Source organism: Mixophyes fleayi, chromosome 5, assembly GCF_038048845.1.
Source record: "Mixophyes fleayi isolate aMixFle1 chromosome 5, aMixFle1.hap1, whole genome shotgun sequence".
Classification (NCBI taxonomy): domain Eukaryota; kingdom Metazoa; phylum Chordata; class Amphibia; order Anura; family Limnodynastidae; genus Mixophyes; species Mixophyes fleayi.
In genome coordinates, this window is record NC_134406.1 from 267,820,919 (window position 1) to 267,845,806 (window position 24,888).

The following is a 24,888-nucleotide window of genomic DNA, read 5'->3' on the forward strand; positions in this document are numbered from 1 at the left end:
AGAGGTGAGACACAGCGTCTCATTTACAGTTAGGGGCAAAGCAAAAAAAATAGGAAATTTGAAATACATAGGGGTGCAAATACATTTATTTTTATTATTTTTTTGCATGAGGGTAAATCCTGGCTGCTTTTGCATGTAGCACACAAATACTGGAAAGCTTTATGTTTACACTGCGATTTGGAGTTGCCCCCACTCTAAATCTTTTGGCACATTTTAAATCCTCCCCCATTTTTACTCTAAATGAAGCCCCCAGTCAGTAATCTCTAGAAGTAGTTGTATTTTGCAGCCACTTATTTAGTCATTATGCTACAGGACACATTTTCAGAACATTCACAGCGGATACTAAGCTGGGTGGAGCCTGATTTTTGATATACAGGTAAACAGATCTGCTTAAGACAATAGCAAAGCACAAGCATTCTTATTAAATATGTACATAGCAGATGTTAACTTAGCGTTGGTTATATAATCAAATGTGTCAAACAATAAAACACAACAATAATGTGTTCAGTAAATAGAAATAAAAATATAAGAATATCCAGTAAACCTGGCATGCATATAATCATTCTAAAATGAAAAGTTCAAAGTCCTTTTTACGCCATATAGGAAGAGAGACAGAGGGCACACAACAGCATACCTCTCAACATTTAAAAAAACAAAATCGGGAAAAAATAAGCTCCACCCCTGATCCGACCAAACTTCACCCCCAAGCCACGCAAATATACCCACTTTCACCCCAGCACGCCCACATTTTTGTTTATGCTCCGTCCCCATTACTGTAAGTTCTGCCCCTTTTGAGGTCCCTAAATTGGGACTGTCCCACTAAAATCGAGACAGTTGTGAGTTATGCAATAGTATGGTCAAATTTAGACAAAGCGGCTTCTATATTGCAGAGATCCACAGGGAGCGGCTCACTAGCGGAAAGAATGACCTTGTGTGGTCTAGTACAGCGGATCTAAGCTTCATCCTGATAGCAGAGGAATTACGATTGGTGGTCCACATAGCCTTGAACCACCAATCGTAATTCCCTAATTAAATCGATTGGTTTTCACTCCCTGAATACAGATTAACATATAAATAGCTTTCTTTGTTAGTTTGAACTATCAATTTGCATTGAAAATCGACATATTACACAAATAATACCATATACAGTGATTTGGTCCCATACTGGCAAGAGTGATTACCGTATATTTAATTTTTTTAAAAGATTTCAATAAAGATAACAATTACTCCAAAATGAATATCTTATACTAGATTATCACTGTATTAAATATATATTTAGAACTCCAAGATGTTTATTAAGAAATTTGGTTTAGTATTCTATTTAATATATTACAAATACCGCTCATAGTCATAAAATAGTGCTGTCGTCAATTTTTATTATGATAAAAGCAGAACGAACTCCCTAATCCGTGATTACTATGTAGGGTACATCATGGTATTAAATATGTGTAATAAAAATACACATTGTAATGTTTATATTATACACTAATATTTTATCAAATATAAATTTGAATTAAAAACCAATAAATAGGTTTAGATTGATACCAGTTAAAAAAAATGATATAATTGTATCATTCTTTCTACCTCATCCTTTATTAATAAATCAAAGAAGGTGGAGATCTCACACCTCAGGGACAGAAAGAATAAATCGAATATATCCCATGTTTTGATAGTTAATCTATCCCCACCTCTTTTATCCTGCCTCACCTTAACTATCGCTTAATGTTAAACTTTGTGGTTCCAAGTTAGGAATTTTTTAGAAAATGTACAGGAATACTGTGGTTGTCCAATTATTTATATTTATATTACATATATCTTCTAATATTCTATTTTTCAAAGGTCGTTTTGCTTTACCCATATATTTTTCTGCACTAACACATAAAAATAAGTATATAACATATGTGGTCTGACAATTTAAATACACGTGTACAATATATTCCTTGTACCAATCGGTGGCTTGGGGGAAAAATATTGCCCCTTTACCAAATGTTGGGGCTCCTGTTCACCGACTTTGTAGACCACAAGTGAAACAAACCCGGTAGTTAAAAAACATAAATATTGAAAGAAAAAAAGATGCCACCAGTTTTAAAAAGAAAAACCTTCACTAAATCCCCAAATATTTACCGACACAAGGTCATTATCACATTATTACACAACATGTGCAACTATATCAGAATAAAGTAGCTACATTTTATTTTATTGTACAGATATAATTTTCACATGGAAAGTCCTTCATATTTAGACATTTCCATTTTAACAGAATAATACAAAACATTCAAATGCAAAGTGCCTTGTATAGTTTCCCCTTATTTTACTTAAAGTTTGCAGTGTTTTCATCATTTTCTATTTTCTAATTTCATGGATTTGACGCCTATTGTTCCAGCTCCGATACAATTTTTTTTACAGCTTCTGTAATGTTTGCCATCAGCTTCCTAATAAACCGATAGAACTGTGTCCATTCTGCACCTATATCAGCCCCTATTTTCCATGCTAAGTGTTCATAAGGTACTTATTTGCCCCCAGCATAGGTAGAGCTAGAGCATAGGTTTATATCAAGACTGGTGCATAAAAAGATGTATATTAGATACTAAACCATGAGCGGTAAGTGGTGATAAATGACTATATGTACTAGGAGTGTGACAAACAGCATAAAATGGGAACAATAGTCAGAAAAAAATCCCAAATCAGGGCCACAAACTGAGGTCAGGGCAGGGGGCAGACAAGGATATAATGTAACAAGCAGAGGTCGAGGACGGTGGCAGGCAACAGTAGTCAAACTATGTAGGGTCAATAACGAATAGACTTTAAAACAATACAGAGTACAAATGCCTAGGCATGCTAATGTAATTACAGGCAATGAGTGAATGGCGCTGATAGATTGGTAAACCTATTAGTAACTAATCCTATCAGACGATCAGTTCAGCCCTCATAGCACTGATCGGTAATATCTGGCACCCGATTCAGAGAAATGTCAGGACAATCAATGTAAACTGATAAACAGGCTGAGACCCAGTGCAACACCTGAGTCTGCCACAGTTCCTATTCCAGCCTCTGCCTATAATCCTAACAGAGTCCGAGTGTATGTTAAAATGCAGATTAAAAAAAAAAGAATCATAACACATATGTGTGTGGCCTTATTTCCTTACTTTACTGTGCATTTGTTGCTGGATTAAGATTTCATGCTAGGGTACATTCCTCCTGTATCCTTAGACTTATCGTAACTCCATAAACTGTTCTGTTTATTAAACAGAAAGTATAATATGCTTAATCCAAACTCCTCCACTTTACATCAATGACTTAACCACCTACCAGGCTTCTTAGCACAAAGCATCCTGTCTGTGTTGTACGGATACAGGCAGAATATCTAAAATTCACACAAAACAACGTATCTGTTACAGGAACATGGAACGAAAGCCCCTCTCCCCCCAAAGTATTTATATTAAAATAAGCCTTTTTAGAAAAATATGACTTGTGGACATGTTCCTATTGAATTGAGGTGTTACCATCAGACCCATTGTCAGATGTGTGTAAAATCAAGCACCTAGCCATGCAGTCTCCATTTGCAAATATTTGTGATACAAAATAGGTCATTCTGAAGAGCTCAGTGACTTCAAGCGTGGTACTGTGATAGGATGTCACCTTTGTAATAAGACGGTTCGTGAAATGTCATCCCTGCTGGATATTCCACGATCAACTGTAAGTGATATTATTAGAAAGTGGAAGCGTTTAGGAACAACAGCAACTCAGCCCCTAAGTGGAAGACCACGTAAAATCACAGAGCGGGGTCAACGACTGCTAAGGTGCATGGTGCGTAAAAGTCACCAACGCTCTGCTGATTCCATAGCTGAAGAGTTCTGAACTTCCACTGGCATTAATGTAAGCAAAAAACTGTGCGTCAGGAGCTTAATGGAATGGGTTTCCATGGCCGAGCAGCTGCATACAAGCCTCACATCACCAAGACCAATGCCAAGCGTCGGATGGAGTGGTGTAAAGCACACCGACACTGGACTGTGGAGCAGTGGAAACATGTTCTGTGGAGTGACGAATCACGCTTCTCTGTTTGGCAGTCAGATGGGCGAGTTTGGGTTTGGTGGATGCCGAAAGAACGCTACCAGCAAGCAGTGAGTACATAACACTCTCACTGGACCTACGTGTTGTGGCAGCGTCTGTAAGTTTGTTGAACTAGGACATGCTAATGAAAATCCCTCCGGAGGGTTGTTAACATTGCATACTGGTAAGAAGTCCATTTCTTCTCTTATCTATTGATTCTGGATGGAGTAGTCCCATATGGAAAGAGGAGCTGTGTGTATAAAGATCGTACATCAATAAGGACAAAATATTCTCTGTTATGTCGAGACTAGGATCCGTTTTTTAGTTCACTCAATTTATTTGGGATGTTTTCTCCCTAACAGAACTGTGGACAGGATTCCTAAGGAGAGTTTGTTCTTAAGTTATTTCTTTCGGAGCTTCTCACATGTTGATGGATATTTAAAGTGCCTGGTCTATCATTGTAACCCACACTCTTTACTCTGATACCAATGCAATATATACATTTATGCTTTTGTTTTTATTTTATTTTACTTATATGTGGTGTGTTTTTTCATTGAATATGTGTTTATCATATGGTGTGTTTATTATTGCTATCTAATCCCTTTACAAGTATTATGAGGTTCTATGCAGTCATAATAGGCTGCATTATTTTATTATACTGATTTGGATTAAAAGATACATTTTAACATTTTTTTATGAGTGTTGGATAGACATCTATTATATGAGAATTGTTATTTTCGAATGGGATGTAATTACTTTTACAGCTCCTTTATGCTTTTGCATTTTTGTGTATTGCTCTGGGTTTGATGGACGGAATATGTTGGCGCTATATAAATAAATGATGATGATGATGATGGACCTGTTAAGAGCTACAGTGTAATTGTTACCCCTATTTTTTATTTTATTCATTTTTAATTTCTCCTTTTATGCATATCATTTAAATAATTTTATATATTGTGTATTGTCTACTAGCGCCGAAGGTTTTTTTCCGTAAGGGAATTAGCTGTAGCACAAAACATATTGACTTAGAAGCCGGATCAGGCTACATTATATTAAGTGTTCTCTCAGGCAAAGGATGGCAACCTGGTATAAATTACTGTAACAGGTAGCGTTGTACTATTATATATGATGGCGGTATATACATGGATATTATACAATGTAAATTATACATTCTGTCAGGGAAAAGTTTACAAAGTTACAGTTGAAATATGCATAGTTTAGAATGTTACATATATATTAAATTTAAACTGGAAAACTGGATGCCAGGGATGTACTAGTGACACAAAAAAGCAAACACAAAATTAGTATCAAATTATTTCTCTAAGTACTGGACAGGAGAATTGTCTACACAGAGAGCCGGCGTGGAGCCCTGCAATGTTTACTACTGTGTATCTCAAGATCATTTCATATATTCTGGGAAGGGTTTGTGTATTTGTTCATGTAAATGGTGACAGATGATATTTTGCTGGTGTAAATTCCTAGGTATAATCAGCTGTATTATGAGGAGATTTATTCACTTTCTTTGCTTTTCTTATTCTTTTTACTGTAAATCAAATTTTTTTTTTCTTTGAACTTTTGGAGGACTAGGTAAATTTATTTCTTCAAAATACTTACTAGACATCATTAAAAGGGGGTGTTCACCGCTTACAGCACTCAATGGTCAATGGTAAAAGGCACAAATCTACTAATATCCACTATTGCCATAAAAAACATAGGGTGATACCTTACTCGGAGTAGAGATCACATTCGCAAAGTGAAAACCGCATCAGACCTTCCAAGTTCCGATGCTCCGCCAGTAATTGGCCGCTTGTGACTTTATATTTTTATGACTCCTTTCCTTGCACAGTTTTCCATGCGTCTGTTATAGGTTCCCCTCTGTCTTCTGCATCTCAGACTCCAAATCATCTTTTATTGCACCCAACGTGCTTTACACTTAAGAACTTGAAACATTGTCACGGTAACTAATGAGAATTATTTTTTAGCTTTTTATCCCAATATGCTTTAGTAATCATAACATATTCTAAGCAATTCCATTTTTAAAACTGTATTTTGGGTACATTAAATTTATGGTAACAAGGGTCCAACTTGTGCTGAGGGCTACGTGGGGAGGTCAGGGGGCATGTGGGGAGGTCATGGGGCATGTGGGGAGGTCTGAGGGGTATGTGGGGAGGTCTGAGGGGTATGTGGGGAGGTCTGAGGGGTACGAGGGCAGGTCTGAGGGGCATGTGGGGAGGTCTGAGGGGTACGTGGGGAGGTCTAAGAGGCATGTGGGAAAGGTCAGGGGTGCATGTGGGGAGGTCTAAGAAACATGTTGGGAGGTCTAAGAGGCATATGGGGAGGTCAAGGGGGCATGTGGGGAGGTCAGAAGGGCACGTGGGGAGGTCTGAGGGGCACGTGGGGAGGTCTGAGGGGCACGTGGGAAGGTCTGAGGGACCCTTAAAGTATATTGGATTGTCCAACACTGATTTAAGCATCCAGCTTGGAATGGTAGCGATACAAGTGATGAAAGTATCAGAACACAACAATGTGCCATTGTGATGAAACGAGTGTGATAACACTGTAACCATCCTGTCCCTTGCTTCTCACATAATGGGGATTATAGCAAGTACTTTTTATAGCCTTTGCTTTTGTTCCCCAGCTAAACAGACTACAACTGCAGTGTCTAATTACGTGTGGATAAGGGGACACTGTATATTGTTTATTGTATATTGGTGATGTGGCAGTGAGGTTGTTATTTATTGTCCTTAAAGTGAAGCCAGGGGGGTTATGGGTAGGGATCAGGTTGCAAGATACTGGAGGGGGAAAACAATTAGTGTCCATTGTTCTCAGAAGACTAGTCCAGACAGGCGATCTAGCAAGGGAGGTTCTGTGGAAGGACAGCTCATCTTCACTCCTATTTCCAAACCCCCCTAGTCCAGCACTGACCAATGTTTAACAAGGGGAGGCCCAGGGTTTGCCCAGAGAGGGAAAAGCTCTGTGGAAATTAGACCGTAGGTGTAAGGAGCCACTCCAAGGGGGGAGGGGGTGTTCATTCAGTGATCTGATTGCTGGAAGGTGCCAGATCTGGTTTTGAGTTGTCGTTCTCTACCAAAGTCTACATATGCAGCTGAGAGAGATCCATGGGTCGTCAAGTCTGGACAGCCAGGTGACTGTAACTCCTTAAGCTAGTGGGGTAAGGGACAGATGATGTGGTAAACCTGCCTGGCATTTATTTACTGTGTGTACATAATATTCTAGTGTTGTTTTTATGACAATAAATGTACTATTGTACTTTTATAACTGCATTTGCTTGAGTGACTGAGAACCCTAGAAGGTACTGGGTAGACTTCCCTGGCATAGGAAGGCATCCCTGGGTGGCCAGCCAGCGTGCAGTGGGTAGAAATGGACCAGAAAATCCGGTATCTTCACAGCTACAAATAGTTACTTTTTTTAACCATTTTCTGTCCCTAAAGAAGAGGCCGTATGCCTGGGAAATGTGCTGGTTTACAGAAGTGACATTTTTTAATTATTGCAGGAGAGCCTTACAATGTGATACAATCTATCACTCATTATACTGCCTCCATGACTTCAGGCACAGTGTAAATCAGCTAACCCTGTAGTGCTGTAGAGAAGGGGATAAAAATAAATTCTTTTGCAGCCATAGAACAACGGTAAAAAACATATAATATTTGCAGATATTATGACTTGGGATCTAGAAGAAAATGCCATTCACATTTTTATATATACATCTGTCGCTGCTCTGTACTAAACACCCTGACCAGCAATGACACCTGTAGAATATTTCCTGTTACACAGCTATAAATATGGCATTATTTTACTTTGTACACAAAATATCTATTGACAGAGTAACGCTGGGTGGCTTCATTTGGGCAGATGTATTTTGTGTTTGATCAGACACGGTACAATGAGCAGTAACTTTAGCAATACCTGTGCATAGTTGAGAATGACTATGGCTTCAGAAATCTAACCGTTTCCACTTTGCCCTGTGTACGAAGCCTTCTTGTTATCATTTCTAACTAATCCTGACTAGTGTAGGCAACACAGCAAGGCAAACAAAGGAAATATGGAATTTCCGTCTGCCTCCCCGGTGTTTGTACAAGAGGTTTTTTAGATATGATTGCGTTCCCTCCAATGTGACCCGAGAAGATGGGCCATGCTCTTGTGTTTTCCATAAGCCTTAGTTACACACCAGCAAACAGCTGGAGGACCGTATTGACTCTTCCCAGGCAGTCACATAATGTTTACATCAACGCGCTCACGGTTTAGCAGACGCAGAACACATATGCTGCGACGGGGGTGGGGGGGGGGGGTGTTCAGTGTTTTCATATTGTAAAGCTGCTGTATAAATAGAGATATGTACATTACATCGTTTGTTCCGGTTTTGTACTAAAAATAAAAAAAACACACACAAATTGCTGTTACGTGTTTATACAAATGAAATCACTTGCCCTTGTGCGAACATTAAACAAAAGCCACAATTGGCACACACATTAAAAGGGAGTATTTATCCAAAGTCAAAATAGCACAGGAGGTATAAGAAGAGGTTATGTTGTATGTAAGAGTATTATTTTTATTTCTCCAGTTGTTTTCATTTTCCAGCCATCTCCGGGGTACGGAACAGTGGAGTCCATACAATGTCTGCTGTTTAGTTCTGACATTTTCCCACAGGCTTGTCTCTGTTGTCCTTATCGTCACATCTATCCATTACAGTTTTGCAGGGTAGTGCATGGTTATTAACATACTAGGGGGTAGATTTATCAAACCTTCTAATAGAGAAAAGCCAGTAGCAACCAATCAGATTCTAGCTATCAAGTTCTAGAATGCACTTGATACATGATAGCTAGAATCTGATTGGTTGCTATGGACAACACCTTCACTTTTCCGTTTTAAAAAGTTTGATAAATCTACTCTTAGCGTATTAAGACTTTTGGGTAATTCTCCGGGCAGAGCAGACCATTCTCCCGTATTCTGACCACTTCATTGGCGATTTCAGTCATCAATTCCTCACCCCTCTGCTGCGTGATGATGCTGTTCGCCGCACTGCGCAGTGGGGTATGGCCATGATGCCCTTCCACCCTGGATCTCCCCTCCTGGATCTCACGGAGGGGAGACGGCCAAAATTGTCAAGTATTGTTACTAACATACACTTCTGACGTGTTGATTCTTGAGTGTTTAGTACACTTTTCATGCGCTTGTATAGTGATTGGCATTTGCTGTGGTTTTTTTATTTAACCTATTCTCTGTTTTATTTGTTTTTGTTTTTTTAAAGTGTTCTAACGGAATTTAATACATAAAAAGCCGTAAAAAAAAAAACAACAGCGTATTTGTATCATTGTTACATCTCATGATCGTCCAATCAGCTGTCGGTTTTTCTTTTCAGCCCTTGCTTCAGACAAATCCCTGCTGTGGATCATCATCATCATCACCACCATTTATTTATATAGCGCCACTAATTCCGCAGCGCTGTACAGAGAACTCACTCACATCAGTCCCTGCCCCATTGGGGCTTACAGTCTCAATTCCCTAACATACACACAGACAGACACAGACAGACAAACACAGACAGACAGACTAGGGTCAATTTGTTAGCACCCAATTAACCTACCAGTAGGTTTTTGGAGTGTGGGAGGAAACCGGAGCACCCGGAGGAAACCCAAGCAAACACAGGGAGAACATACAAACTCCTCACAGATAAGGCCATGGTCGGGAATTGAACTCATAACCCCAGTGCTGTAAAGGCAGAAGTGTTAACTACTTAGCCACCGTGCTGCATCTCAGAGCACTAAGACTTGCATTCTGTGACAGCAACATCTCCTGAACCGATGGCACGTAGAATATAATTGAAATGTAACAGATTTACACTCCCACTCTTCCAAGTTCCAGACTACAGTGATTCCTCATGGACGGTTGTCTGAGGTGGGTGCTTACCTGCCTGCATTTTGTGGGCTGAGCTAATATTTACAATGAACTAGTGACATCTGTGACAGGATGGACCGCCTATACCATCTTGTCTGTTGTGTTGCTGAGGACCGTCTGACTTGCCTTGCCACCGTCCCCTTTTCTCTATACCAAATGCGCCCTCAAACCGCAGTAGGAGGGGCTTAAGCTGCTGCCATCACTGGACTCCTTCATGGCCTCCAGAAACGCGTCCTTCTGGGTAACTGTCGCTGCTAGTGTACCCCCTCACTGGGCACATGGTCTGGTACCCCTGACCTCTTCCTGTAGATTAGGGTTGCTGTGGATGGATCCCCCCTGGTCTATCACACTGGCCAGAGCTGCTGGGTAGTGGGCAGAGCAGTGGTACTAGACGCTGGGTCCAAGCTTCAGAACAGCCGGATAACGGATTAGATTTGGTTCAAATCTGCAGGTCACAGGAATTACAGCAGGGAAGTAGTCGTCAAGCAGGATCTTGAAGCAAATTATATTTATTAGCTCAAGTGTCCTAATGAGGATAGTTCACATTGGTTATGGTACCAGTGATCAGAAAGTCAGATGGAACAATAATACATTACATGGTCAAACAGAGCTCCTTTTTATACAGCTGACACTACTGTCAGTAGGGGCAAACCAGCCCCCTGATCCTAGATGGCTCCACAAAGACTGATAAATCACATTCAATAATTTAATATTTTGACATAATCTAATCTTGCATCTAACACAGTTTAACTTTCACACCAACCTGATATCCTCAAATGTGCTGTCTATATTGTTATATTGTTAGGAGGCTTCCTGTCTTTCTAACAAGACATACAAACAGGTAATAACCCCCCCTGTTCGGCCTTCAGGCCAAAGAAGGTGTTTGTCACTTCAAATCAAAAGACTTAATTAGCATTTCCTGCTATCAGCAAAACAGACTTCCTCTAACAAATGGTTATTGCATTAGAATTCAGTACATTTCTAATACACAAATATAATACAGTATCAAAATCAGTACATTTGAATGATATAAATGAGCGCACTGCGCTAATAATTGGAATATATTTATACAATAAGTTATTTATAAGTGATCCAGCCACAACCATCACAGAAACAGAAAGCACAAAATGCCGCTCCCTCTGTGTGTAGGCAAGTTAAAAAAAATTGATTTAAAATATGTCACCTCGTTTTGTTTAAGAACTTAGAACTGTAAGAAAAGTAACTACTTGTGAAAGCTAAAAAAAGTTGAAGAACTGCCAACAACAATAAAAAAAAAAACTAACATTCTTCTGCCAGTGCCACACACGATGAAGTGAATGTATTGCATAAACTATTTTCTATTTAAATTGATTTTATACTTTGTTGTATGCACTTGGGCTATGAATCTCATAATAACTTAATTCATCACATCTCGGGGCTTTTTCTTTTTACCGTCCTCTCCACTTAATGAACAACGGTAAAGTTTAAAAGAGCAGAAAAAGCTAGAAAAGAAAATAATTATGGTAAACACTAATTAGAGAATATCATCCTGATTAAAATAAATATTACGAACACTTGCCAAGAAGCCAAACACGGGAAGCTCTGTGAGGTCTAGAAAGTTCTGCAACAATACAGACGTGGAAACGGATGCCAAATAACTATATTACTGCACGGTGGAAACACCGGGATACTCAGCGATATGATTTCTATGTGCTCATTTCATTTTCTATGAATATGTGCATACAACTTAGGGGTCTAATTATCAAGGAGAAAACCTATATATCAGCCGTACCTCCTAACAGCATCTCAGGATGGTGTTAGCCAAGAAAAAAATGCTGTAGGAGCAAAATAAATCATATTTTCCCTTTAAAAAGAAAAGTTAAGTTTTGGTTTATTTTAAATCTATTTTTTACTATTATTTTTATAAAACTATATTATTTTTTATTCTTGTTACAAATCTGGAAATGGAAGTACAGAGGTGGGAGCGTGAACCCCGCTGGGGTGGGGCCAAAATGATGCAAATTGCCTCATGGAAGCCCCCTATCCCTGTCCACTTCACCAGGAAGCGGGCAGGATGCAGAAGAAAGCTGGGAATTCTGGAGTCTTCTGTAAATTCCAGGATTTGATGCAGAAGAAAGGACGGAATGCTGGAGTCTTCTGTAAATTCCGGGATTTGATGCAGAAGAAAGGACAGAATTCTGGAGTCTTCTGTAAATTCCGGGATTTGATGCAGAAGAAAGGACGGAATGTTGGAGTCTTCTGTAAATTCCAGGATTTGATGCAGAAGAAAGCTCGGAATTCTGGAGTCTTCTGTAAATTCCGGGATTTGATGCAGAAGAAAGGACGGAATGCTGGAGTCTTCTGTAAATTCCGGGATTTGATGCAGAAGAAAGCTCGGAATTCTGGAGTCTTCTGTAAATTCCGGGATTTGATGCAGAAGAAAGGACGGAATGCTGGAGTCTTCTGTAAATTCCGGGATTTGATGCAGAAGAAAGGACGGAATTCTGGAGTCTTCTGTAAATTCCGGGATTTGATGCAGAAGAAAGGACGGAATGCTGGAGTCTTCTGTAAATTCCAGGATTTGATGCAGAAGAAAGCTCGGAATTCTGGAGTCTTCTGTAAATTCCGGGATTTGATGCAGAAGAAAGGACGGAATGCTGGAGTCTTCTGTAAATTCCGGGATTTGATGCAGAAGAAAGGACGGAATGCTGGAGTCTTCTGTAAATTCCGGGATTTGATGCAGAAGAAAGGACGGAATGCTGGAGTCTTCTGTAAATTCCAGGATTTGATGCAGAAGAAAGGATGGAATTCTGGAGTCTTCTGCAAATTCCGGGATTTGGGACAAGTATGTCTACATTACAGCGTGTTTACAGTGCAGCAATGCCAGACCACCAGAGTGAGCATACAACAATATGACTGGGTCTGACGTTTTCTTTGCTCAAGTGAAAGGATTGCAAAGTGCACTTATACATTATATCAATTCTCTTAAAAAAAAAAAAAAAAAAAAATAGCAAGTCATGACAGAAGGAGTTTTTGTTTTTGGCTGGTGTCATATAGGCCCTTTGTATATTTTCCCAGCCAGAAGAACAAGATATTCTAAAGTTGGCTGCAGCTCCTGTATTTTAGGCCATTACTACCATGAGGGAAGGTGAGAGACTCATCTCAGCCAACTCTATTGTAGGAAACTTGGCTCCCAACTAACAACCTACTTAGTCTCTCTTCTAACTTACACTGGGGTAGAGGAAGTATCTGACCTCCCCTGTAATTATTCTATGTGTCACCAAGCCTCTCCTCAAGAATAACAGAGATATTTGAAGGATATGACCCTTCTTTATATATTAGTTTGGCAATAACTATGTGTTTGTGGGCCAAACCCTATTGAAGAACCAATGTCATCCATCAGAGCCTATGAAGCTTTCTAGGAAACTGGAGGAACTGATTTGAGGGCCACACCGGCCATTGGATCACCAATTGCCAAGTTCATGTCTGAAAATTGTTCCTGTTGCCGACGCTCAGTGAAAATTTTGTAGGCTAAACCCATATTCATTAGAATTCAGTCTATCACTTCTCTTAGGTATAGCAGATTCAATTCAGTGCGAGGTGCCGCTGAACAACGCCTCAATGTTTGCTCATTTTTCTGCGCATCTCTATGGGACGTGAGGGAAAATGAGCTGATGTGTCTCCGCCAAATTGAGCCATATGTGGTGAGAAGTAAACAATACCGATCCAGATCTGGTGACAAGTAAACAATGCTGATCCAGATATGGTGAAAAGTAAACAATACTGATCCAGATCTGGTTACAAGTAAACAATGCTGATCCAGATCTGGTGACAAGTAAACAATGCTGATCCAGATCTGGTTACAAGTAAACAATGCTGATCCAGATCTGGTGACAAGTAAACAATGCTGATCCAGATCTGGTGACAAGTAAACAACGCTGATCCAGATCTGGTGACAAGTAAACAACGCTGATCCAGATCTGGTGACAAGTAAACAACGCTGATCCAGATCTGGTGACACTTAAACAACGCTGATCCAGATCTGGAGACAAGCAAACAATATTGATCCAGATCTGGTGACAAGTAAACAATGCTGATCCAGATATGGTGAAAAGTAAACAATGCTGATCCAGATATGGCGACAAGTAAGATCTGCTTACAAGTAAACAATACTGATCCAGATCTGGTTACAAGTAAACAATGCTGATCCAGATCTGGTGACAAGTAAACAATGCTGATCCAGATCTGGTGACAAGTAAACAACGCTGATCCAGATCTGGTGACAAGTAAACAATGCTGATCCAGATCTGGTGACACTTAAACAACGCTGATCCAGATCTGGTGACACTTAAACAACGCTGATCCAGATCTGGAGACAAGCAAACAATATTGATCCAGATCTGGTGACAAGTAAACAATGCTGATCCAGATCTGGTGACAAGTAAACGACGCTGATCCAGATCTGGTGACAAGTAAACAATGCTGATCCAGATCTGGTGACACTTAAACAACGCTGATCCAGATCTGGTGACAATTAAACAACGCTGATCCAGATCTGGTGACAATTAAACAACGCTGATCCAGATCTGGAGACAAGCAAACAATATTGATCCAGATCTGGTGACAATTAAACAACGCTGATCCAGATCTGGAGACAATTAAACAATATTGATCCAGATCTGGTGACAAGTAAACAATACTGATCCAGATCTGGTGACAAGTAAACAATTCTGAACCATATGTGATGACACGTGTACAGAAGTTAAGCCATATCTGCTGGCTACTGTACAAAGCTGACCATATTTTTGACAAGTACACAATGTCAAGTCCTATCTAATGATTAGTATACAAAACTGAGCTGGTGAGTAATAAACAAATAATTCTGTAGCCTGTGATCTGTATACGATGCTGGACTATGCCTGGTGACCTGAGAACAGTACTTTATTTACCTAAAAACTTCCAAAAACTCAAACTTCAAAAAAAATAGACAGAGAGCTTCCTGTACTGTGGCCAGAGTCCAATGCAGATCAGATAATAGAACTATATCAACCAATAATTGTATCAGCTGATAGTTTGCCATCCGCCGACCAGTCAACGTAACGGAACGCTGCAATATAAATTCAAACTACACTAAGGTGTCGTACACTGGAGAAAGGATCATTACCAGCAACGATGGGGATAAATACCTCTGGAACTGCATGGAACCTAGATATGGATACACCCCTATAAAAATAGCTTCAGTTCCATAACTTCATCCTTTTTTTAATCTGTGTATCCTAAATTCTGAATATTTTTAAGAGACTGTCAATTTAACTACTGAAAAAATGTGTTGGTCTGTAACAAAAGTGATCAACCTTAAGCATTAACAAACCATCAAACTGTCACTACATTCACTTGCACTAAAAATATAGCATAGAAATATATTCATAATTGATGTGTTTTGCATTAGGACTGTAATGAGCAGGACAATAATTAGCAGGGGATGTTAGAAAGAAGAGCACCTACATGACACTGATGTATGGCCGATGCCCGTCTATCGCCGCAGATGATTGTTACAATTCCCTACTGTAGACACGAGTTGCAGCTCCAGCACGTATAATGTAAGTGGTTTGTTACCAGGTGGAATGTCTGGGAAAGACATCATGGAACCAGAGGCTGACGAGCCGCTTATCTGATCCCCAGTTAACATTCCCTTTCTTTCCTCTCCAAAGAAGAGGAAATGGTTTAGATGAAAACATCAGGGATGGGGATTAAAGGCCCTCATATATCAAGCCGACAGCTCTTTAGTAGAAAGTGACAGATTTCTGGGACACGTTTCAAATACCTCATGTAATATCCATAACAGCAATACAAGTACAGAGACAAGAATCTTCCTGCTGATATACTGTGGAAAAAACAAAAACTGTATGTTACGTTACATCCTCTATACTCTGCAGACACACTATTCTACTAATAGGTGTATATCATAAAAACCGATGTCCATTGGCTTTAAAGATTTCTCCCGAAAAATGTCCCAATTTTTACAGTTTTGACAACCAGTGTGCAGTTTTCATTATCTGGACTTTCTAAGTTAAAGCAGCAGTTCCATGAAAAAAATCACTGTGCCAGGCTATAAGAAGAATTTTGTTATTTACCATTTTCCCTTGTTTTTTGTTCTTCTTTGGGCTGCTATTGGTGTTTAATGATTATGGACTGCCAGGTGTTTAATGATTATGGACTGCCATGGCAACCACAGTCACATGGCACATGATGTCGTGAGCAGAGAGACTTTGGAACATCTCTCTGAGCTTTTTCTGCACTGTGACATGATCCTTCTCCTCCCTCTGTCATCACCCGGGGCAGGCTGGGCTGGGGGGCAGGGGGGGTACCTGCCCCCGGGCTGGTCCAACAGTGGGCTACCTTGGGCTGAGTCACCTGCATTCCTAATAAGCTGCTGAATCAAGTCTTGCACCCCTGGCTAAAATTTGCCAGCCCTCCCCTGGCCATCACATGACATGCTGAGAGATAGGAGCCTGCCAATGTGTAGCAGACAAGACTGTGTCTGGCAGCCATTTTTGTTTACTAACCAGAGAGCTTTTGAAAAAGAGGTAATGAATTGTAGGAGGATAATCAGATCAGATCGGACTATACGGTGCATGCTTAAAAAAGGACTTAACTTGCTATTTAAAGAACAATCTTGTATGTGTGACTGCTCCTTTATTACTTAATGTTGTGGGATATTTCAAACATTAAAATATTATAAGTTAGCTACGTTTGGGAAACATATCATGGATAGGGATAGTAATACAGGAAGTTTTCTGTGTTTTTCTCTAGCTAGATGCACGTGATAGAAAAATAGATAATGTGAAAGATAGATAGATAGATATTTGTTAGATAGATATATATGTGTTAGATAGATAGATAGATAGATACATAGATACATATATAGATACATACATATGTGATAGATAGATAGATAGATAGATAGATAGATAGATGATATATGTTAGATAGATAGATAGATAGATATTTGTTAGATATATATGTGTTAGATAGATAGATAGATAGATACATACATACATACATACATATGTGATAGATAGATAGATAGATAGATAGATAGATAGATAGATAGATATTTGTTAGATAGATAGATAGATAGATATTTGTTAGATAGATAGATACATACATACATACATACATACATATGTGATAGATAGATAGATGTTAGATAGATAGATAGATAGATAGATAGATAGATAGATATTTGTTAGATAGATAGATAGATAGATACATACATACATATGTGATAGATAGATAGATAGATAGATACATAGATAGATACATAGATAGATACATACATACATATGTGATAGATAGATAGATAGATAGATAGATAGATAGATAGATAGATAGATAGAGAGATGATATATGATAGATAGATAGATAGATAGATTGATAGATAGATAGATAGACAGCCAGACAGACAGACAGATAGATAGATAGATAGATAGATAGATAGATAGATAGATAGATAGATAGATAGATAGATATACTGACGGCTTAGAGGATGAAGTGATACAATAACAATGAACTTCCAATAAATACTCATTAAAGTGTAGTTTTAAAACATTTAACTGTAATACTAAAGGGCCGTAGTGATTACTATGCATCGATGAGTGTTTTTTTGTTAGTTTTTTCTTTAAACTCACTTATCAACACAAATTAATTAATAAACTATCGCTATGGCTCTGGGAGAAGGTAAGCAAGCAGTAACAATATACTAAACATGTAGACTTAGTAGCAGACTCACAGAAATCATATTGGCTAGACAAGTACCTTAACAAGGACATGTTATATATCCATAGACAGACTCAAATGAAAAATAGAAATGTACAGTATAGTGTTAAAGCGCTGCTTAAATAGCTAAACTGAGATAGATCAATTGTGTCAAAGTAAATGGTAATCATATATAAATAAAGAATATTGATCATAATAATTATTATTATTTATTATTTTATGAGAAAGTTCCACTATTTCAGTTACTTTTAAATAAGCCAGTAAGGGGTTACAATATTTAAAGGATTAAAAGTCTTAATGATTATAGGTCCTGGGCCCCATTTTCCCACCTCTGCCCCTTTGACCAGTAGTTTTACATGGAGCAATGTATGTTTTGTTTTCTTTTTAATCATGTTGGCCCAATATCTATATTAAGACTCGAGCATCCTCTATAAATGTATAGCAAATTTATGTATTTTGTTTCCGTAACTTCCACACCTGGATGTATAAGAGCCTCCTCGTTAATTGCCCTATCGAGAGCAATAAGGTGGCTTCGCACAATGTCAGTATAGACAGGTCACGTACCATGAGGGGTCCTAGCAGACAACACTGAAGTTCAGGGGAAAAAATGGTTTCCCAAAATCTCAAGTATTTATTTACCCCATCTAAACAGAATAGACCCAACCTGTTCCTTGAATCCGAGTGTCAATGTCAAACTGTTTACGATATCCAGTAAATCTCTGTGTGACGGGTTATGTTTCCGGATGGGACTGTTTTGAGTTTTGAAAAGCTGAAGCGCAGATAAATAACAGCTCACTGAGACATAACAAAGACACCGACACAGATCAACAAAATCTCCTTCTCAAGGATTTATGGTTCATTACAAAATACTTAGCTCCTGCCTCAGATGAAACGATCTGTTGTTCTGTGTTGTATTTCTTGCAGGTGATGCGTTTAATAACAATGTATCTATAAGGCGGCGGATTTATATAGATATAAGTCCACTATGGGCTGCTCAGCATTTCCCTCAGTGGTTTAAAAATTAGAGGTGTTATATATGAATGACCTGATTCATCAAGGTACGAGTACTGAGCGCAATGAGCGCTTTGTTTAAAAACGCAGGTAAATCGGCTCTGCGCACTCCCAAATTCAACAAGGGACGGATCTGACAATACGTGCGCCGATGAATCCGGGTGTAGCGCTGCTCTGCTCTACTACAGGATATGTCCAAAACCTATGTGGAATATTTGTTCGCAAAAGAACGCACAGAAAAAAAGAAACTACTATATATATATATATATATATGTATTTGTTTAATTTTTTCTTCCATGAAACACATTTATTAGGATGTTCTTAGGGGGTATTCAATTGTCTGCGATGGTTTTTGATTTTTTTTTTTTTCCCCCCGCAGCAAAAAAAATAATAAAAATCTACCGCTGGTTTTAACTGCAATAGTGACCGTGTTTAGCAAGCGCAGCTCGAAAACTCGTGCAATTCAATTGAAAAAGTGGGAACGCTGCCCCCGCGTGTTAAACATTGTGTTTGCGAGTTTTTAGGGGAGTTGTATAACACAAGAAAAACTTTTCAGAGGTTTTTTATTTTTAACACACCCCAAAGAGGTGCGAGATAAAACAGCATATTTGCTCGTTTAACGCGCCGCGTTAAAAAACAAATGAATAGCTTTTAACGTGGCTGCCTCTCGCGCATCCTATACTTTCAATTGAGCTTCTACAGGACCGCGAGAGGACCATTTAATTAAAAAAAAACATAGCGTTAAAAATGGAATTGAATTGCGGGTAAAGTTAACCCGCTCGAAAATTATAAAAAAAACAGCGTTAAAATGACTTAATGAGGTCCAAAAAAAAACCTCGCTGACAATTGAATACCTGTCTACTGAACATAAAATACATTTTTACAGTTGCACCTGATTGCAAACACATGTTATAGCATGCATACGAGACTGTCATCACTGGTAATCAGGACTTAGACCAGCCCTGTAGCTGGAGCAAGAAATACGGAAAAAAACCAAGTAACTTTGAGATGCTTAAAGCTTGATTCAGACATGGCTACAAGCGCTCGAGTTTGGCACACCTTTCCTGTACACTGACCATGGAGAAACGCCCCTTCCCACCCCGCTCACTCCCACAAATCGTAGACTGTAGTAAGCGTCGTTTGCGCAGGTAGATGCAGTGAACGTGGCTGTGTTTAGTTGCATATAGCCCGATTCTGGCATAAGCAGCGTGATTTTGCATGCAATATGCACTAAATCGGCAGATGTTTGTCTTCATGAATTCGGTTCAAAGTGATTAGAGCTAAGTAAAATAAACCAGGGTATTTAATACAATATCTGGAGCAAAAAGACAAATTAGTTTCACTGAGCTTTAGGTGAGTGGATCTGCTGAAGATGTCAGTGCAGGTAGAGTTTCTGAAGAGATGTTTAGGAATTGCCTTATATGCTTAATTAAAAGTCTGCAGTCATGTATATCCTCTAACATGGAAGCAAATGAACATGTGCGTAATTATATTTATGAGGGAATATGATAGCAAGCCAGGTATTGAAGGGCAGTAATTGAACAGCAATCTATAGATATTTATTATTAAATGACTTATATAGGTTATAGTTATAGTTGACTTTTGTGTGTGATTGAAAAGGAATCTATAGATTGGAAAATGAAACTGAGCATTTAATTAAGATGTAGCAGTCTGTCACTGTGCTGTGTTTATGTAACAATGGACATATATCACACTTGTACATAATACAGGTATTTTCCCATATTAAAATATGAGCACACGTTATATTTTATCAGTAGGTAATTTAATCCAAAGTCTTATCTTACTACTAGTTCCTGTAATTGATCTATGCCTTTATGCAGGGTTTAAATAACCCTGGATCATGTACAGTATGACAGGATGAATAGAATGCTGAATACTATTCACTGTAAAGGAATAGAATATAGCGGGAACATTTGCTGATCTGTTAGTCAGACAGTTACATACCTTGGAGAAGTTTATCAATAGACCATACACTAAGATATCGCTTTGTTGTGCTTCCTTTGCTAGTTCTCTGATTCCAGTCAGCTTCTGCATCCCATTGCTGGATTGCTCTGGAAAAGCTAGATGAACCTTAAAATAAACAAAAAAAATTACTAGGCTAATACATAACGTGCTCAAAGGAAACGTGTACACAGAGCCAATCCCAGTGTCTGAAGGGTTACTGCTGGCTCAGAACTCGCGAACATTTCTACTGATGTCTACGCCGTCGCTGGGCGCTACCTGGTCAATAGTCAATTTTGCTAACGTAGAAGTTTGAAATTTAAACAGTCTGATAACTTCTCCTGACTTCCTCAGCAGGAGAAGTGATCATTTTGCAGAAAGTAGGGATGATTATTCCCCCCCTTCCACTAATTGTGAAGGAGAGGTGTTAGTTTGGGTACACACTACAGAAGATTTCTAACAATGTCATATCGTTAACGATTGTACCAGCGACTGAAAGTCCCTATAAGCAGCCGATTCATGTGTACACACTATACACGTTTCACGAGATCAGATTCTTTAGATCTGTGCTCTTCATCTGTCATAACCATCGACTGAAAAGATCGTGACTCTGTAAACTCTATGAAGATCTGCTGAGACTACCGGATTTTGCAGAATTTGCCCAACATAATTCCATCATTCATAGAGATTGTTATTCAGCTTATAAAATGAAACAATACGATGTGCTGATCGTTGTAGTGTACACACTAATGCAATATCAGACCTAACATTGTTTATCTGTGATTGGCAAGATAATCGGTTGAAAAACCTGTAGTGTGTACCCAGCTTTACACCGCCATTGTATTTCTGGCTATAGTTATTTTTTAAAACTTGACTAGATAAAATACCCATTGATTGTTCTAACTGATTGTTCTAACATAGGTTGAAAACCCTGATTTACATTACGTTACAGGATAATTACACCCAAAACTGGAAATTCACAGGATATTTCACCCAAATAAATTTTCCGTTTTGTGCGAAATTTATTCTTTAAAAAAATCAAGATGACGGAACAATTGCACAACTAATATATGTTTATACGTTTTAGCAGCTGACTCACGATATGTTTGCGAGATGTCGCACGAAAGAATTAACTTACATATTACACTAAAAACAGCCGCAGCCTAAATACTTCAACGCATGTTTGTGTATTAAAATCTCTTAATTATGTTCATTTAGACAACGGGGATTTTGTTTCAAAGTTGTATTTTTTTTGTGTGTGTGATTTAGGAATGCTTTTTGGATATTGGAAGCAAGACAATTAAGAAGAGGTTGCATCATTAATACAATCTGTCACATTTATTGTAATTCTAGGCATCAGGTCTACACTTGTATATTTAATGTATTCAACCTCAAGGATGGATATTAAATTTCACACTGTGTAATGACATTTCTTCATGTTCATTGTAAGCTTACAAAAGAGAATTGTTATTTGCTCTCCTGATAACCCCAGTTATCCTGGAGTTATCAGGCTGATATTCTGTCATCTGACACAAAATCTATATGAAAAGTTATCACCGACGCTGTCTCTGCTTGACAGTGATGAAAAATTCTATTTACATTTAAAAGACTCTTGTTTCCAAGGTTTAATGACACACAAGGTTGGACCACGGACGCTACCGATGACCCGCCATTCCCGTTGTCTAACCAGTCTTCCACTACACAAAGAAAATAACATAATGTTCACTCCTGTCCTATTTATTTATTATTCATAGTCAAACTTCAATTTCAGTCTCTTCCCGTGGTGCCCCCACAGAGGTGACAGATTGCTGTTTTAGAATAGGACACAGCTATTTTCTTATTCAACTGTGTCAGTCGTCCTTTAAATTGGAAAAACATTTTATAACCAAAATACAGAATAAAGTTGTGTGCATTGGACACAGCATAAGATGTAAGTTATAACTTCAACTAAAAACTAGAGCACATCGAAACCTCCAGACTACAGTCAAAACCACCAAACGAACATTCTGCTTCCTCGAATACAAATTGTTATATTATTTTATAGTAAGGACCCAAGGGCAGGAAACAAAGAATTTGATAGCAGATAAGAACCACTTGGCCCATCTAGACTGCCCAATTGTTAACCTATGGAAACCTCCAACCCTATTTGATCCTTAGTTCTTTGTAAGGATATCCTTATGTCTATCCCAAGCATGTTTAAATTGCTCTACTGTATCAGCCTCTACCACCTCTGATGGAGGCTATTCCACTTATCCACTACCCTTTCTGTGAAGTAATTTTTCCTCACATTTCCTCTGAACCTACTTCCCCCCAGTGTCAGTGCATGTCCTCATGTTCTAATACTTCTCTTCCCCCCAGTGTCAGTACATGTCTTCGTGTTCTAATACTTCTCTTCCCCCCAGTGTCAGTACATGTCCTCGTGTTCTAATACTTCTCTTCCCCCCAGTGTCAGTACATGTCCTCGTGTTCTAATACTTCTCTTCCCCCCAGTGTCAGTGCATGTCCTCATGTTCTAATACTTCTCTTCCCCCCAGTGTCAGTACATGTCCTCGTGTTCTAATACTTCTCTTCCCCCCAGTGTCAGTGCATGTCCTCGTGTTCTAATACTTCTCTTCCCCCCAGTGTCAGTACATGTCCTCGTGTTCTAATACTTCTCTTCCCCTCAGTGTCAGTACATGCCCTCGTGTTCTAATACTTCTCTTCCCCCCAGTGTCAGTACATGTCCTCGTGTTCTAATACTTCTCTTCCGCCCCAGTGTCAGTACATGTCCTCGTGTTCTAATACATCTCTTCCCCTCAGTGTCAGTACATGTCCTCGTGTTCTAATACTTCTCTTCCCCTCAGTGTCAGTACATGTCCTCGTGTTCTAATACTTCTCTTCCCCCCAGTGTCAGTACATGTCCTCGTGTTCTAATACTTCTCTTCCCCCCAGTGTCAGTACATGTCCTCGTGTTCTAATACTTCTCTTCCCCCCCAGTGTCAGTACATGTCCTCGTGTTCTAATACTTCTCTTCCCCCCAGTGTCAGTACATGTCCTCGTGTTCTAATACTTCTCTTCCCCCCCAGTGTCAGTACATGTCCTCGTGTTCTAATACTTCTCTTCCCCCCAGTGTCAGTACATGTCCTCGTGTTCTAATACTTCTCTTCCCCTCAGTGTCAGTACATGTCCTCGTGTTCTAATACTTCTCTTCCCCTCAGTGTCAGTACATGTCCTCGTGTTCTAATACTTCTCTTCCTTTGTAGAATGTTTCCCTCCTGCACCTTGTTATAACCCTGGATATACATGTCCCCCCTTTCCCTTCTCTGCTCTAATCTATACATGTTAAGTTATTTTATTCTATCTGGATAAGTTTTGTGCTGTAGGCCATGCACCGTTTTGGTTGCCCTTCTATATACAGTCTATAATGTGTTTATGTCCTTCTGGAGATATGGCCTCAAGTACCTCAATATCGACGATAAAAACACCTTATTCACCACGTTTATGTTATGTATCTATGTGAGCTTGTACTTGCGCTCCTAGTTTCACCAGAAGAGTCAGCCTAAGTTAGAGGGAACTACAAGCCTGCATCCCTGGGATCCTGTAATTCCCAAGTAGGAGGCTGCAAGTCTCCATTTGTCTCCAGTTCTCTGTACAGCACTGCGGAATCAGAGGCGCTATATAAATAAACGCACTATGGAAGTGGCGCTATATAGTTGTACATATGAACAGAAAACAATGGATACAGTGCACAGAGACACCGCGCCAATGCTTCGCCAATGTTGAGGACTGAATCTCCGTTCATTTTTCCTTGCACCTCTAAAAACGTGCTGAGATTTCTTACCATAGTGGTCGGCAATATGTGTGCAGCCGGACAACGTGGTGATGTTGCAATGTTATAATTATATATTTTCAGTTTTTAAAACCTCCCTCACCTCCACCTAATCTTTTTTCCAAAGGGATCATTTTATTCCCACGTATATGCTTCCTCCTTTTCCACTCGTCTTGTCTGCTCCCTGCTCTCCTGCCACCGCTTACCAATCCCAGTTACACCTCTGGCTATAGACTAACAGGACCTTGTGCCTAATCCTACGGAGGATGAGGGGGGATTATACATGTTTTCGAGAACAATAACAAACTTCCTCCTGACATGCTCATGACTTATAAAAGATATTAAATATTCCTCTTCTCAGATACAAATTACAGGTCACCTTT

The 24,888-nt window shown here is 39.1% G+C and overlaps 1 protein-coding gene across 1 annotated transcript in view; it reads right to left on the reverse strand.

Annotated features, from left to right (window-relative positions):
* CRPPA (CDP-L-ribitol pyrophosphorylase A) overlaps window positions 1-24,888 on the reverse strand; it is a 167,020-nt gene that overhangs the window by 46,189 nt on the left and 95,943 nt on the right. Inside the window, exon 9 of the mRNA XM_075214069.1 lies at window positions 20,701-20,826. Coding sequence (XP_075070170.1) covers window positions 20,701-20,826 — 126 coding nt within the window. The remainder of the gene's footprint in view (window positions 1-20,700; window positions 20,827-24,888) is intronic.